General features: G+C 42.2%; 2 protein-coding genes across 3 annotated transcripts; one reads left to right on the top strand and one right to left on the bottom strand.

Annotated features, from left to right (window-relative positions):
- The first annotated feature begins 11 nt into the window (after window positions 1-11).
- hs1bp3 (HCLS1 binding protein 3) lies at window positions 12-3,619 on the top strand. Of its 2 annotated transcripts, none has more exons than XM_071382100.1 (7): window positions 12-156; window positions 528-693; window positions 1,026-1,233; window positions 1,710-1,935; window positions 2,371-2,492; window positions 2,701-2,836; window positions 2,923-3,619. In XM_071382100.1, the coding sequence occupies exons 1-7, from the start codon at window positions 131-133 to the stop codon at window positions 3,170-3,172; spliced, it is 1,134 nt and encodes a 377-aa protein (XP_071238201.1). In that variant the 5' UTR covers window positions 12-130; the 3' UTR covers window positions 3,173-3,619. The 2 variants fall into 2 exon arrangements, with proteins under 2 accessions (XP_071238201.1, XP_071238202.1); XM_071382101.1 differs by having other exon boundaries at window positions 13-156; window positions 1,725-1,935.
- On the bottom strand, window positions 3,072-14,447 carry LOC139563777 (b(0,+)-type amino acid transporter 1-like). The gene is made up of 6 exons (XM_071382687.1): window positions 13,713-14,447; window positions 4,868-5,001; window positions 4,649-4,778; window positions 4,388-4,512; window positions 4,210-4,297; window positions 3,072-4,056 (listed from the first exon to the last, which is right to left on the bottom strand). The coding sequence occupies exons 1-6, from the start codon at window positions 14,445-14,447 to the stop codon at window positions 3,826-3,828; spliced, it is 1,443 nt and encodes a 480-aa protein (XP_071238788.1). The 3' UTR covers window positions 3,072-3,825.
- Window positions 14,448-16,217: the final 1,770 nt, after the last annotated feature.

The raw sequence follows: 16,217 nt of genomic DNA, 5'->3' as shown, positions 1-16,217 counted from the left end.
CTAAAACCGGAAGTTCCTGTAGTTCCCATCTAGTTCCCATCCCATGACTTGTATCATAACAGTAGGGAATGGGGGTGGTCAGCTTGATTACAGCTAAACAGAGACTAGACAGGACAGCAATCTTACCACAATGCCAGACGGACTTATTACAAGCAGGTAAAATGAAGAACATTTCGTAGCTATCTTTCTTTGACGTTTCGAGGTTGCCTGATAACACTTGTGAAACACATCCCCATCGTTGTTTACTTGTTGAAGCCAGTCCTTGTTTTTCCCTGTACCAACCCAGGGGTCCCTTTGACTTAGTTGCAACTATTCACCAAACTATTGTGCACATATTAATTAATACCAGCATGTAGTGAAATAAAAGTTGTCATTGACATGTTTGCTGGATTCCTTTCTTGCTGTTTACCGTTGGGACAGTGTGGAAGGATGTTCATGCACGATGTCACTCCACAGTTCTGTTCTTGTATGAATCTTGCACTTTGTGCAATTACTTTTGGTCAATGTCACAATGTTTTTCATCCCAGGCCGTTGCAGAATGAGGTGACAGGCATAGATCTGCAGGTGCCTCTTTACCAGGAGATCCGTGGTACCATGATGACAGGTCATGTGGAGTACCAGATAATTGTGGTGACTCGGCTGGCTGCCTTCAAATCCGGCAAGCACAAACCTGAAGATGTTGTACAGCTGGTGGTAGGTAGTCACAGGTAGTCGTAGTCCCATGTAAGTTAGGTGGAAACATAAGTATTAGGATCCTGTCCCTGTGCCCCTAATCACCTCAAATTGAAAGTGATGGTGTAGCAGCTACTGCTTGGTCTGAAATTGTGGTAACACTTCACTGTAGCATTCAGTATGTACAGTATGCATTCCTAAACCCTTTATAACAGCTACATAATGCATAATAACATTAAGATTTTGAACAACAACCAAATATACATTTCTAACGGTTGGATTTGAACCCCAAAGCATTGCTATAAAAGCTACAGGCGTACCAAGACCCTGCATGTTTTATATGTGTTTTGCAGGTTTCAAAGAAATACAGTGAAATTGATGAGTTTTACTACAGACTCATGGGTCAGTATCCGAAGATCACCTTACCAGCCATGCCTCGCAAGGCCCTGTTTGTAGGCGAGGCAGACATCCGGGAGCGTAGGATGGCCTTTGACGAACTGGTCAAGTTTATCTCCAAGAATTCTACACTTGCTACTTGCCCAGAGGTGTTGGAGCTCTTAGGTAATGTACCACAAAGCACTACAGTAAATAGTATTTTTTCTATAGAGTTTTTAGACATTTTAATGTGCTCTTTCCTACTTGTTCCTTCTAAATATGGCATCATGCACTGTTGGCTGGTAAATAACTTGTTTGATTTGCTTGTCTCTGACTGAAACTTGCACTTTCTAACTCATTCACCTACATTAATGTCACCCCTCTATCTTAATGCAAACTACATAGGTCAGAAAATGTTCAACTTTGGGGATTAGTACTAATACTACTGCACTGCACCAAACTGTGAAATTATTATTTGAACAATGAGGTTACTGTATATCAAGGCGGTCAGGGGTTCAAATTGACATGTATCTGCCTGGCTAGTTATTTAAGAAAAGTATGAATTATTAACCAACAGAAAAAATAAACAGTACTTCCCTGTAGTGTAGAAGTTGCCTTATTTAATCAAGAATATAATATCATAAAGAATATTTGGCTCACAGTTCATATTTCTGTAGGAGCGAAGTCCACAATGGCAGATTTGAAAACCAGGAACGTTGCAGATTGGCAGGACCAGGATAAAGAAGAAGGCTTTAATTTCTTTGAAAGTGAGGAGACCCCTGCTGCTGCTGCGAAAGTAACCAAACATGTTCCACCAGTGAAACCTAGGGAAGAGGAGCAGGAACATGACGATGATGATGAGTACCTTGGACCTCTAGGCAATTTAAAGTAAGAGCCTTGCTGAGGTTGTGTTCATTTTAGATGTTTTTCTCAATGGTTTTGGTGTCTTCTCAAATATCTGTATTCTGGATCAAATAGATGAAGAGAAAATATCATTTCAGGCTGTAAATCAACAACATTTGAAAATTGGGATACTTTCTACAGGCACTGTATGGTGTAATATTCATATGTGTAAACATACTGAATTATAATTGGATGCATTTTATCGCCATATCATACTGTGCTATGATTGGTTAAGACCACCCAAATGGTTAGGTCATGGTCAGTTTGATCCTGGTTGGCGATACGTTAACATGCCAGTTATAGCTAGCTAATAAAGAGCTACGTTAAGAAATATCCTGTAGTACTGCATTTTATTATTTTGTAAAAGTGTGCAAAACAAGACATATGGTATTTAATGCTTTCTGTCACCCTTTCCCCCAGGTGCACGAGGCAGAAGAAGAAAAAGCCTCCACAGGCTAAAGTGGCTACCCAACCTAAGTTCTCTCTGTTTGATGAGGCTGAGGATATAGATGACGACTTGTTTCAACCTGCAGCCAAAGACAGTTAGTATAAATATTTAAATACAGATTCTGTGTTCCATTTATTGCTTCCATAGGAACTGCCATAACAATGTCATAAGCTGTCTACAAACAGTGTCAGTGTCAGAGATTCCAGACTGACATCCCGTAAATAAAAATATCAGATCTGGTCCCAAGGAAGCCTGCCTCTTGTCCAATTTAAGTTCAACTCATATCTTCATTGTGCTAACAGGCAACGTTAAGCTGTTTAAGGAGCCAGACTTGATGTGGAAAGTGAAGTTGGGGGACCCTTTACTTCTTCCAACAGCATACAAGGATGTGGCATCTGCAGATTCAGGACTGGATGAGGATACAGATGAACTTTTCAGGTATACAGTCACAGTTATTTGCGAGACAAAGTGGTTATTACAACATTGTATTAGCCATTCAACATTGTCCTTGTTTCCCTTTTCAGGATAGAAGACAACTTTGACAAGCTCCTCCAGGTGAAGAAAAGTATCAAGGCAAGGCCAGTTCCTGCCCCCAAACCCAAACTGGCCCCAAAGCCAAAACTGCCTGTGAAGTCCTCCTCTCTAGTCTCAGGTGGTGGGGGCCCAGTTGTGGGTGTCCTTCCAGTTGCAGATGAGGTGAAGGATCAAATCGACATTCTCAAGTATATCCAACAAAATGAGTCTACATCTATTGATGATCTGGATCTATTTTAATTGCCAACTAAATGATAGTAACTGATTAGGACTCATGAAGTTGTTAGCAGGCTACACAGGAAAATAACAGCCTAAAATTATGCCTATGATTATATTTTGACATTACCCAGGATTATTCCATCAAGGATGGCTTTTGGAAGTCTGATTCTAATAAAAAGTCTACTGAACATGTGTTGTTACAATCAGTGCTGGAAATGGGCCTGTGTGGTACCATTTATTTTTACCCATATTGCTTTCCTACTTTTTATACTGAAAATGCTGCATACATTACCATGATTGAGTGTCTTCACAAAAAAATCGAACTAATCTTTGTAATACCTGTACAGTCATTTTGGATTTATCCTACTAAATGTCTTGTCGGAACATACTAATGTAAAACAAAACAAAAATTAACAACAAATTCTCTTTTTTGTTTTTACCAAATAAAGTCTACAATTTTACAAAATGGTATGTTTACTTGCGTTATCTATTGAAAGCATCCTATATTACAGTACAAGTCAGTACAAATGAAGTCTGATATTTACCGAATTTTATAACAATTTCAGGGTTTTAAAAAAAGTTCCATCCTAAATACTATTGAAAATCAGGTTATGGTGGTGCCCATCTCAGATGTAAATTATTTTGGTCCAGGTATTACTCAGAAGACAGCATTGTCATACATTTTTGTCTGCTGGTGCCACCTCTAGGAAGAGCTGCAGGAACACAGTGACTTTCTCCAACAGTCCAGGGCAGAGTTTGTAGTGAATGAATGGCACATAAACCAATACACCACTGAATATGAATATGGTGACGTAGAGGTACTCTATTGCGGGGTTGTCAATGATAGGTGCCATCACAAGGAAAATCGCTGCCATGATGACCAAGATGGGGATTACAATGGGAACCTGGGTGAATAAACAAAAACAGTGGTACTGTCACTTTAGAAAGCAGATGGGTCCATTCGGGCAATTGCATTTTAATAAATCAATCTTGTGTTGTTCAAAAGGACTCAGACCTTTATAAATAAAAAAAGAAATTAGATATCCTATGAGACTCACGCTATATGTCCTGGGAAGTTCAGGTTTCTTGATCTTGAGGTAGAGAAGCCCAGACAGAGTGATTGTATAGAAGAACCAGGCTGTAAAACTGGCAATATCAATGGAGAGGGATGGAAGATAAATAAAGCAACAATTTGATAAATGTATTGAGACATTTTGAAGTCAAAGCATAAACTACCTGAAGAAGTTGACAATGCTCTGGAAGTCCCCAGGGATGAGAACCAGAAGTGAGATAGCCGTGGTGAAGATCAGGGCTGGAGAGGGGGTCAGTCGATTCACATGGGCCATGGCAAGAATATCAGGCTGGAGATAAAGACAATACAAATGTTGACATAAAAACTACAAAACTATCTAACTCAACACCTACATCAGACTATGCCAAAGTTTCGTTTTGAAAAATGTCAGTTAAAATTGCCTGTCTCTTGCATGTGTTTCTCACCATGTGTCCCTCTCTTGCAGCCACAAAGCACACCCGGCCACCACTAAAGAATGTTCCATTCAGGGAGCCAAAAGCAGACAAAGCAGCTGCAATGGACATCACCCATCCCCATCTCCCGAGCACCTTATTCCTGTTAAAGACAACAATGTAATTTGTTAGCTCATCACACATTGAAAACATTTTTGAGAGAGGTGTGTGGATGGAGTTAAGCTCTCTCACCCCCAGGTGACAGCCACTGCACTCGACAACATCAGTTCTCTGGGCGTCATGGCAGCCAAGTAGCTCACATTGACCAGTAGATAGAGCATGGTTACCATGGGGATGGCAATCATAACTGCCCTGGGCAGATTTACCTGAGAGGGTGCAAGATGGATAAAGATATGTTAAGTCCTTAAGATCATGGAACAAAGGACATTACTTATTACAGTGCATTCTTACCTCAGGTCTTTTCAATTCTTCTTTCACATAGTTTAAGTTGTACAAGCCAGTGACGGACCAGAGGCCTTAGTAAAAAGCCATCCCTATAGAGCTCACACCCAAGTTCGTACTATCAAAAGCATTTTTTTGTACAGTAACATTCCCCTGTGCAATTTTCACTACTCCAATTACTATAACCATCAGGGCAAATAAGTAGCTTTGCCACCAAGAAGACCACCTGAATTCTCATGGATAAATGTACATTCAAGATTCTGGCCATGGCTACAACCATGATGGCTGCAACAGCAGCACATTTCACTATTAGCTGAAAGGAGAACAGTCTTGGTAGAAAGGTGCCACAGCGTATTCTGAAAAGCTGAGGGATATTGGTGCGATGCTCGCTGGCTTCACCACTAGTAGGAAGTTAAAGGCCTCAAAGAAGGCAGGGAAAGGGCCATAGATTAGAAGGATGTAGATGAAGTCCCCACCTGATTCTTTAATAATGGTTCCTAGTTCAGCTTATGAGAGTGCCCCCAGCATGGCTACTAGGCCAAACAGGGCCCAAATGATCAGGCTTGCCTTTGGACTTCCAATGTAGGACAGCATAAACTGAGGGGACATGAATATACACGATCCAATCATGATTCCTGCTACCAGTGAAACAGCACTGACTAAACCCAACTTGCACTTCAGTTGAAGCCCTTCTGTTTCTGTTTTTGCCATGGCCAGCTTACTGATTCAAGCAACAGGAGAAACTGTTGTCAATGGTCAATCCTTTCTTCTTAAGCAAGACAAATAAATACAAAGACCTGGCAAATCTTTGATGCTGGGAGCAAAGTACTTAGTAGTTAATATTAACTTCTCAGGTTGCAAAAAGTATATTGTTGTGTCTTCTTTGTTTATAGATGAAAAAATGGTTCCCATACAGATTACCCCCCCAAAGTGTTTGTTAAAGATTCACCAAATTATTACTGCAACAAAAAAAGGAGGTCTGATTGACTAGGAGAGTGAGAAAAGGGAATGCTATGTCATTGTACACTTGGATAATTCCTTTCCCTGAAGGTTGGAAAGGTTAAGGCCAAGGTTGACCTACAGTATCTCACCATTGTTATATGTGTTGGTCATAAAGCCACATGCAATTGCTGTCAAAAGCCATGTAAATGTAGAAATGACAGCCAAAGTCTTTTTAGTGTAGACTTGCCCTCTAGCTAATGACGAAGTTCTGCAGACATTTTACACCACATTTCCATCCTGATTAGTGCATCAGATGCAATTTAAAAAAATAGATAAGAGCACACTATATCTCTGTTGGTGGGGTGGTCCAAAGATCAAAACCATTTAGCAGGATGCGATAGAGTATACTTGTCAGGTATTGTCTCAGTTGATTTGCCTGTATATCCTATAGTCTGTATTTTTGGTTTATTTCCTGTGGGCTATAACCTCAGTAGTACAAAAAAGAAAACGGTTTATTTTTGCCTACTCTGGGCAAATCATACTATCGAAGCACTCAATATCAAACTGTTTAATTTTTCTTCACCTCAGGGTGTTTTAGTTCTTCTGTGACATAATTCAAAGTGTTCCAACCATGATTGGACCATAGTCGCTTTAACGGAATCATCAATGTTTTCAGTGTACCCCTCGAAAAGCAGCACCACACTTCCAATAATTGTCAATGCCAAGACCTCCAGCTTGACCACCATGGAAAATACCTATATGAACATATGACATACATTCATACTGTTCATGAATTTGTTATTTAAGCCTGCCAGCACTATCTTGCAGATGTCCTCCAGCACAGGTAGTCTCCAATGAAGACTGACATCAAACAAAGTCCATAGGCTGTACAGTTTCAATTATAGTCTTATTCAAAGTTGACTTAAAGGTGCAATATGCAGAAATCGCACCGCCATTTCCTGGTTGCAAAAATTCTAATAGTTCGCCTAATTTCCTTTTATTTGACAAAACAAGCAATGTAAAGTGGTGAGAATCTTTGTACCATCAAAACCGCTGTGAAATATATGCTATGTTTAAAGCTGTTGTACAGAACCGAAAGTAAAAGACGCTAAAATAAACTTTCAAAAAACAACAACAGTAAAACAACAATCAATATCGACATTTCACTGTCAATCATGTTACTGGTATGCAAATCTGACACATTTCAGCATGGAATTAAACATCAAGTAATAAATAATCAAACAGTGCAGATATCAACTGTCATAGTCAACTCAATCATGTTACAAGTATGCAAATCATCAAGACACATTTCAGCATGGCTAAGAACCCACTAACAAAAATCTCCTCAGAGTCAAGTGAAGCTACCTAGCCATTTCATTTGCACTCGCCCTCAAAACACAATGTCAACAGCAGAATGATATCAAATCAAATCAAACTTTATTTGTCACATGCGCCGAATACAGCAAGTGTAGACCTTACAGTGAAATGCTTACTTACAAGCCCTTAACCAACAGTGCAGTTCAAGAAGAGTTAAGAAAATATTTACCAAATAAACTAAAGTAAAAAATAATAAAAAGTAACACAATAACATAACAATAACGAGGCTATATACAGGGGGCAGGGAGAGGAGAGGGGAGTGGTAATTGAGGATAGATATCTTGCAGGTCGCTGGCTCCACCCCCAAGCCTTATATGGACTTCCTGCCCCAACGAGGCAAGACTGTGTTTCGTTAAGCCAGGGAACACTTGGGGATAAAATAGGAAAATGCCTGCACAAACAGGTAGAGAAGGTGAGATACAAGAGAGTTATGAAGAGTGAGAGAAATGAGAGTTATGAAAGTTATGAAGAGTGAGAGAAAAGAGAGCGAAATCTGTGTGAGTACCCGTTCTGACCTGGACTGTCGGACTACCTCCCTTGTGTACCAGACCAGATTGGCTGAGAACTCGAGTGTGAGGATTACCCTTGAAAAACGGAACAGACAACATGAACGGCTTGTGGACTGTGAGGTGATTGGTCAATTCCGCCTCCTTTTCCCGTGTACAAAAACCCCTAATAAACTTCCCTTTTGCATTCTATTTGTGCTACTGGTGCCTGTTTTGTTACTGAACTTGGTCAAGTGGAAACCCCACACCCTTGAGCCTGCTACAGGGGGTACAGGTTAGAGGTAATTTGTACATGTAGGTAGGGGTGAAGCGACTATGCATAGATAATAAACATCGAGTAGCATCAGTGTAAAAAAAATGGGGGGAGGGGGGGGTCAATGTAATAGTCCGGTGGCAATTTGATTTAATTGTTAAGCAGTCTTATGGCTTGGGGGTAGAAGCTGTTAAGGAGCCTTTTGGTCCTAGACTTGGCACTCCGGTACCGCTTGCCGTGTGGTAGGATAGAAAAGTCTATGACTTGAGTCTCTGACAATTTTAAGGTCTTTCCTCTGACACCGCATATTATAGGTCCTGGATTGCAAGAAGCTTGGCCCCAGTGATGTACTGGGCCGTACCCACAACCCTCTGTAGCGCCTTACGGTCAGATGCCGAGCAGTTGCCATACCAGGTGGTGATGAACCGGTCAGGATGCTCTTGATGGTGCAGCTGTAAAACTTTTTGAGGATCTGGGGACCCATGCCAAATCTTTTCAGTCTCCTGAAGGGGAAAAGGTTTTGTCGTGCCCTCTTCACAACTGTCTTGGTGTGTTTGGACCATGATAGATTGTTGGTGATGTGGACACCAAAGAACTTGAAACTCTCGACCCGCTCCACTACAGCCCAGTTGATGTTAATGGGGGCCTGTTCGGCCCGCCTTTTCCTGTAGTCCACAATCATCTCCTTTGTCTTGCTCACAATGAGGGAGATGTTGTTGTCCTGGCACCACACTGCGAGGTCTCTGACCTCCTATAGGCTGTCTTGTTTTCGGTGATCAGGCCGACCACTGTTGTGTCGTCAGCAAACTTAATGATGGTGTTGGAGTCGTGTTTGGCCACGCAGTCATGGGTGAACAGGGAGTACAGGAGAGGACTAAGTACACACCCCTGAGGGGCCCCAGTGTTGAGGATCAGCGTGGCAGACGTGTTGTTGCCTACCCTTACCACCTGGGGGTGGCCTGTCAGGAAGTCCAGGATCCAGTTGCAGAAGGAGGTGTTTAGTCCCAGGGTCCTTAGCTTAGTGATGAGCTTCGTGGGCACTATGGTATTGAACGCTGAGCTGTAGTCAATTAACAGCATTCTCACATAGGTGTGCCTTTTGTCCAGGTGGGAAAGGGCAGTGTGGATTGAGATCGCGTCATCTGTGGATCTGTTGGGGCGATAAGCGAATTGGAGTGGGTCTAGGGTATCTGGGAGGATGCTGTTGACGTGAGCCATGACCAGCCTTTCAAAGCACTTCATGGCTACTGATGTGAGTGCTACGGGGCTGTAATCATTTAGGCAGGTTACCTTCACTTCCTTGGGCACAGGGACTATGGTGGTCTGCTTGAAACATGTAGGTATTACAGACTCAGTCAGGGAGAGGTTGAAAATGTCAGTGAAGACACTTGCCAGTTGGTCCGTGCATGCTTTGCGTACACGTCCTGGCAATCCATCTGGGCCCGTGGCTTTGTGAATGTTGACCTGCTTAAAAACTTCTTAGGGATAGGGGGCAGTATTCGGAAGTTCGGGTGACTGAGGTGCCCAAAGTAAACTGCCTGTTACTCAGGCCCAGAAGCTATGATATGCATATAATTGGTAGTATTGGATAGAAAACACTTTGAAGTATCTAAGACTGTTAGATTAATATCTGTGAGTATAACAGAACTGATATGGCAGGCAAAAACCCGAGGAGAATCCATCCAGATTTTTCTTTTTGAGGTCACCACCCATTGAAATGGCTGTCTATGGAAAAATCAATGGAATACCTCCCAGGTTGCAGTTCCTATGGCTTCCACTAGATGTCAACAGTCTTTGGAAAGGGTTTCAGGCTTGTTTTTTGAAAAATTTGTTGGAATGTAGTTTTTCTAGGTGGCTCTCATTTTGACTGTAGTCTTGTGGCGCGCGTGGATGAGGGCGCGCACTTGGTTATTTATCTCCGGTAATGATCATACTGTTCTCCGTCTTAAATTGTATCATTTATTTACATATTAGGGTACCTGAGGATTGATTATAAACGTTGTTTGACTTGTTTGGACGAAGTTAAGTGATAACTTTTGCGATTCCTTTGTATGCATTTTGAATGAGGGGAACAGGTGGATTACTGAATCAAGCGCGCCAACTAAACTGACTTTTTTGGGATATAAAGAAGGACTTTATCGAACAAAACAACCATTTGTTATGTAGCTGGGACCCTTGGGATTGCAAACAGAGGAAAGGTAAGTTATTTCAAAGGTAAGTTATTTATTTTATCGCTCTTTCTGACTTTCGTGATGCCTCTGCTTGTTTGGAAAATGTTTGTAATGCTTTTGTATGCGGGGCGCTGTCCTCAGATAATTGCATAGTATGCTTTCGCCGTAAAGCCTTTTTGAAATCTGACAAAGCGGCTGGATTAACAAGAAGTTAAGCTTTTATACGATGTAAGACACTTGTATTTTCCTGAACATTTAATATTACAATTTTTGTATTTTGAATTTCGCGCTTTGCAATTTCACTGGATGATGTCGAGGTGTGCCGCTAGCGGCACGTCTAGCCCAAAGAGGTTAAAAAGGTCTTGCTCACATTGGCTACCAAGAGCGTTATCACACAGTCATTCAGAACAGCTGGTGCTCTTGTGCATGCTTCAGTGTTGCTTGCCTCGAAGCGAGCATAAAAGGCATTTAGCTCGTCTGGTAGGCTCGCGTCACTGGGAAACTCGCGTCTGGGTTTCCCTTTGTAGTCCGTAATAGTTTTCAAGCCCTGCCACATCCGATGAGCGTCAGAGCCGGTGTAGTAGGATTCAATCTTAATCCTGTATTGACACTTTGCTTGTTTAATGGTTCATCTCAGGGCATAGCAGGATTTCTTATAGGCGTCCGGATAAGTGTCCCGCTCCTTGAAAGCGGCAGCTCTTGCCTTTAGCTCGATGCGGAGGTTGCCTGTAATCCACGGCTTCTAGTTGGGATATGTACGTACGGTCACTGTGGGGACGACGCCGTCGATGCACTTATTGATGGAGCCGATGACTGAGACGGTATACTCCTCAATGCCATTGGATGAATCCCGGAACATATTCCAGTCTGTGCTAGCAAAACAGTTCTGTAGCGTAGCATCCGCGTCATCTGACCACTTCCGTATTTAGCGAGTCACTGGTACTTCCTGCTTTCATTTTTGCTTGTAAGCAAGAATCAGCAGGATAGAATTATGGTCAGATTTGCCAAATGTAGGGCGGGGGAGAGCTTTGTATGCATTTCTGTGTGTGGAGTAAAAGGTGGTCTAGAGTTTTTTTTCCCTACGGTTGCACATGTGATATGCTGGTAAAAATTTGGTAAAACTGATTTAAGTTTGACTGCATTAAAGTCCCCGGCCACTAGGAGCGCCGCTTCTGGGTGAGCATTTTCTTGTTTGTCATGGCCTTATAGAGTTGGTTGAGTGCCGTCTTAGTGCCATCATCGGTCTGTGGTGGTAAATAGACGCCTACGAATACTATAGATGAGAACTCTCTTGGTAGATAGTGTGGTCTACAACTTATCATAAGGTACTCTACCTCAGGCGAGCAATACCATAACTTCTCTGTTCTGCTGGTGTATTGCAAATCCTCCAGCTCTATATTATCCATGTTGTCGTTCAGCCACAACTCGGTGAAACAAAAGATATTACATTTCTTAATGTCCTGTTGGTAGGATAATCGTAAGTCATCAATTTTCTTTTCCAATCATTGCATGTTAGCAAGTAGAATTGATAGCGGTGGGAGTTTACTCCGCCTACGGAATCTCAGAAGGCAGCCCGATCTGCGTCCTCTTTTCCTCCGTCTTTTCTTCACGCAAATGACAGGGATCTGTGCCTGTTCCCACGAGAGCAGTATATCTTTCTCTGGATTTTGGCCGAAGTTCTGCAAATTTTGTCATTGATGCAACATTTGATCCCAATACAGTTTTCTGTTCCCAAAACTAGAATCTGCTATGAACAGAGTGGACTACGTTTTTAATACTTTAGCCTTTGCAAAAGTTTTCAAAAATGTTGTTGTTTAGAAGGAGCGCAAGGGCGAATTGAGTTATTGCACACACGCGCTTCACAAAGTAGGCATTCCCTAATGGAAATATGCAAATACATGCCAGAATGTGCCAATAGGATTTAGCTAGCTTGTGCTTGGCTCTGCCCACCTCATTGCTTGTTCTGCCCGCTATAATTAATTTGCTCCCATTGGAAATAACAGGCTGTGGTCTATCTTGGGTTAGTTATACAAATCTTTGGTACAAGTACAACCCACAGAGAGTAACTAGAAAAAGTACAAGTTCCTCCAAAAATGTACTGTAGTACATGTAACTGTTACTTGTAGCACATTACTACCCACCTCTGAGCAGAGGGAATGTGGCCTGCAGGCTACAGGCTGCCCAGATCACCAAGCTGGCTTTGGGGCTTCCTATGTTGACCAGCACAGACTGAGGGGACATAAAAATGTCAGATCCCTTCATGGTCCCAACAAAGAATGAGATAACACCAATAAGCCCCACTTGAGGCTGAGTTTCTGTGTTTCAGCCATGTGGTAGGAGATCTATCATCAACAGTTATTTGTATTAAGCTGGAGAGAGGTTTTGTCACGTTCCTGACCTTATTTCCTTTGTTTAGTCTGTGTTTAGTTGGCCAGGACGTGAGCTGGGTGGGTATATTCTACGTTGTGTGTTTCATTGGGAGGTGTGTCTGATTAGCCTGATATGGTTCTCAATCAGAGGCAGGTGTTTTACGTTGTCTCTGATTGGGAACCACATTTAGGTAGGCTGTGTTCACTGTTTGTTTGTGGGTGATTGTTCCTGTTCGTGCGTTATTTGTGTTTTATTATATTCTCAAGTTCAGGACTGTAGCGTCGTTGGGTTTCGTTTTGTTTATTGTTTTGTTCGTCTTAAAGAAAGTATTCAAATAAATATGGATACATACCACGCTGCGATTTGGTCCCCCTCTCCTTCAACCAACGATGAGAATCGTTACAGGTTTAAATGTTTTGTTCTTACAGGACAAGTTGCACCTACTGTTACATCAGTTAATAATTACAAGATTGTGAGTGCTGTCAACTTTAATCTCCTCAAAAAGAAAAGGTACCAGTAACAATGTATACCCATTTTCCATAATTTCAAACATTCTGGAATAGTAGTAAAACCTCAGAAATCTGAGGAGGGGTGACTAACTAAAACATTTATGATGTTGCACATTGTTATCGATTAAGTTGTTTCTAAACCGTCAATGGGAGCCAAGGAAAAACACTTTTTGCCAGGGTCAGTGACACTCAGAATGTGGATGGCATATTTTTTGAGCAGCCTAGATTGTCAATGTTCTGAATGATGAACCCCACATTACTGAATGAGTTAAGGGCATGTTATGTCACCCTGTGTCCTGGAGCAAAGCATGCTGCATTATTGAAAATACAGTAGACTGAAAAGATGGGCAGTGTTTGCGCCAGAAATTGTGTACCTAAACCAGTGTTAGTGTTCCTTTGTAATCAACCTGTATGAGATAAGAAATATAATGTATTATGTACTCAAAATCAGTACTAATATAACTTCAATGTACAGTTTCTACAATGGAAGTGAATGCATCTCTTTACCTCAGGACGTTTCAGCTCTTCTGTCACATAATTCAAGTTATTCCATCCATCGTAGGACCACAGTCCCTGGTAGAAAGCAATACCTATCGGATTGATGCCCAAGTTGGTCCCATTAAAAGAATCCTCAAAACTTTCTGTTTCCCCTCTGACGAGCAACACCACTCCTCCAATAATTATTACTGAAAGAGCCAGCACCTTGGCCACCATGAAGAACACTTGCATTGACATGGAGAATCGTACATTCAGACAGTTAACAATGGCTGTCACCACAATCCCTGCTGCAGCCACACACTTCACCACCAGCTGTGGGCATGGACAGTCCTGGTAGAAAGGTGCCAATGCATATTCAGCAAAGCTCAGTGAGATCCCTGCCACACTGGCAGGTCTCACAAATATGACTGAGCTGAAAATTAAAATGAAGGCCAATACTGGGCCTGACGTCCGTAGGATATAGATGTACTCTCCCCCCGACTCTCGGATGACTGTCCCCAGTTCAGCATAGCAGAGAGAGCCAAGCACAGCCAGCAGGCCACAAGCAGCCCAGACCACCAGGCTTCCTCCTGGGCTTCCTATGTTGACCAGAACGAATTGAGGGGACATAAAAATCCCAGATCCAATCATAGTGCCAGCCACAAGTGACACAGCGCCAACCAGTCCCACTTCCCGTTTCAGGCTGAGCTTCTGTGATTTGCCATCCAGAACTTCAACTGCTGGAAATTTGTCCTCACCAGTCATGTTTTACCATAGACCAACAAGATATTTCCTGAAGTAAAGCTTTAAAGTCTGTGTCAAAGTCACTTGTACCACCATTGAGTGGGTTAATAATTACAGAAGTAAGAGTGAGTATGACTATTTTACAACCACATTTCAGTGCCAAGGGATTGTTACAGATTAGATAGAGATAGATTTTTGAAGGGGGGGTGGGGGGTGGTGAGGTCACTGGGGGAGTAAATAAGTACACAGGCAAAAATAAAGAACTTTATTTTGCACCAATGTCTGAATAGTTTTTCCCCAAGCATTTCTGTAAAATGAATGTGTGTACAGTGCCTTCGGAAAGTATTCAGACACCTTGACTTTTTCACATTTGTTACGTTATAGCTTTATTCCAAAATTGATTAAATAAATACAAATCCTCAGCAATCTACACACAATACCCCATAATGACAATGTGAAAACAGGTTGTTATTTTTTTTTGCAGATGTATTAAATATAAAAACAGAAATACCTGATTTACATAAGTATTCAGACCCTTTTCTATGAGACTAGAAGTTGAACTCAGGTGCATCCTGTTTCCATTGATCATGCTTGAAATGTTTCTACAAATTGATTGGAGTCCATCTGTGGTAAATTCAATTGATTGGACATGATTTGATGACGGTGCATATCCCACAGATGACAGTGCATGTCAGAGCAAAAACCAAGCCATGAGGTCAAAGGAATTGTCCGTAGAGCTCCGAGACAGGATTGTAATCAAGGCACAGATCTGGAGGAAGGGTATGAAAACATTTATGCGGCATTAAAGGTCTCCAAGAACACAGTGGCCTCCATCATTCTTAAATGGAAGAAGTTTGGAACCACCAAGACTCTTCCTAGAGCTGGCCGCCCGGCCAAACTAAGCAATCAGGGGAGAAGGGCCTTGGTCAGGGAGGTGACCAAGAACCTGATGGTCACTCTGACAGAGCTCTAGGGTTCCTCTGTGGAAATGGAAGAAACTTCCAGAAGGACAACCATCTCTGCAGCGCTCCATGAATCATGCAATTATGGTAGAGTGGCCAGATGAAAGCCACTCTTCAGTAAAAGGCACATGACAGCCCGCTTGGAGTTTGCCAAAAGGCACCTAAAGTCTCTCAGATGATGAGAAACACTATTCTCTGGTCTGAGGAAACCAAGATTGAACTCTTTGGCCTGAATGCCAAGCGTCACGTCTGGAGGATGCCTGGCACCATCCCTACGTTGAAGCATGGTGGTGGCAGCAGCAGTCCCGCAGGGACTGGGAGACTAGTCAGGATCAAGGGAAAGATGAACGGAGCAAAGTAAAGAGAGATCTTTGATGAAAACCTGCTCCAGAGCGCTCAGGGCCTCAACCTGGGGTGAAGGTTCACCTTCCAACAGGACAACGACCCTAAGCACACAGTCAAGAAAACCCAAGAGTGGCTTCGGGACAAATCTCTGAATGTCCTTGAGTGGCCCAGCCAGAGCCCGGACTTGAACCCGATCGAATATCTCTGGAGAGACCTGAAAATAGCTGTGCAGTGACGCTCCACATTCAACCTGACAGAGCTTGAGAGGATCTGCAGAGAAGAATGGGAGAAACTCTCCAAATACAGGTGGGCCAAGCTTATAGCATCATACCCAAGAAGACTTGAGGCTGTAATCGCTGCCAAAGGTGCTTCAACAAAGTTCTGAGTAAAGAGTTTGAATACTTATGTAAATGTGATATTTCAGTTAAAAACATTTATATACAATTGCAATACATTTTAAAAACCTGTTTTTGCTTTGTCATTA

The sequence above is a fragment of the Salvelinus alpinus genome, chromosome 34 (genome assembly GCF_045679555.1).
Source record: "Salvelinus alpinus chromosome 34, SLU_Salpinus.1, whole genome shotgun sequence".
NCBI lineage: Eukaryota > Metazoa > Chordata > Actinopteri > Salmoniformes > Salmonidae > Salvelinus > Salvelinus alpinus.
Note: the sequence above shows the minus strand (reverse complement) of the source record. Positions and strands in the feature narration are given on the sequence as shown.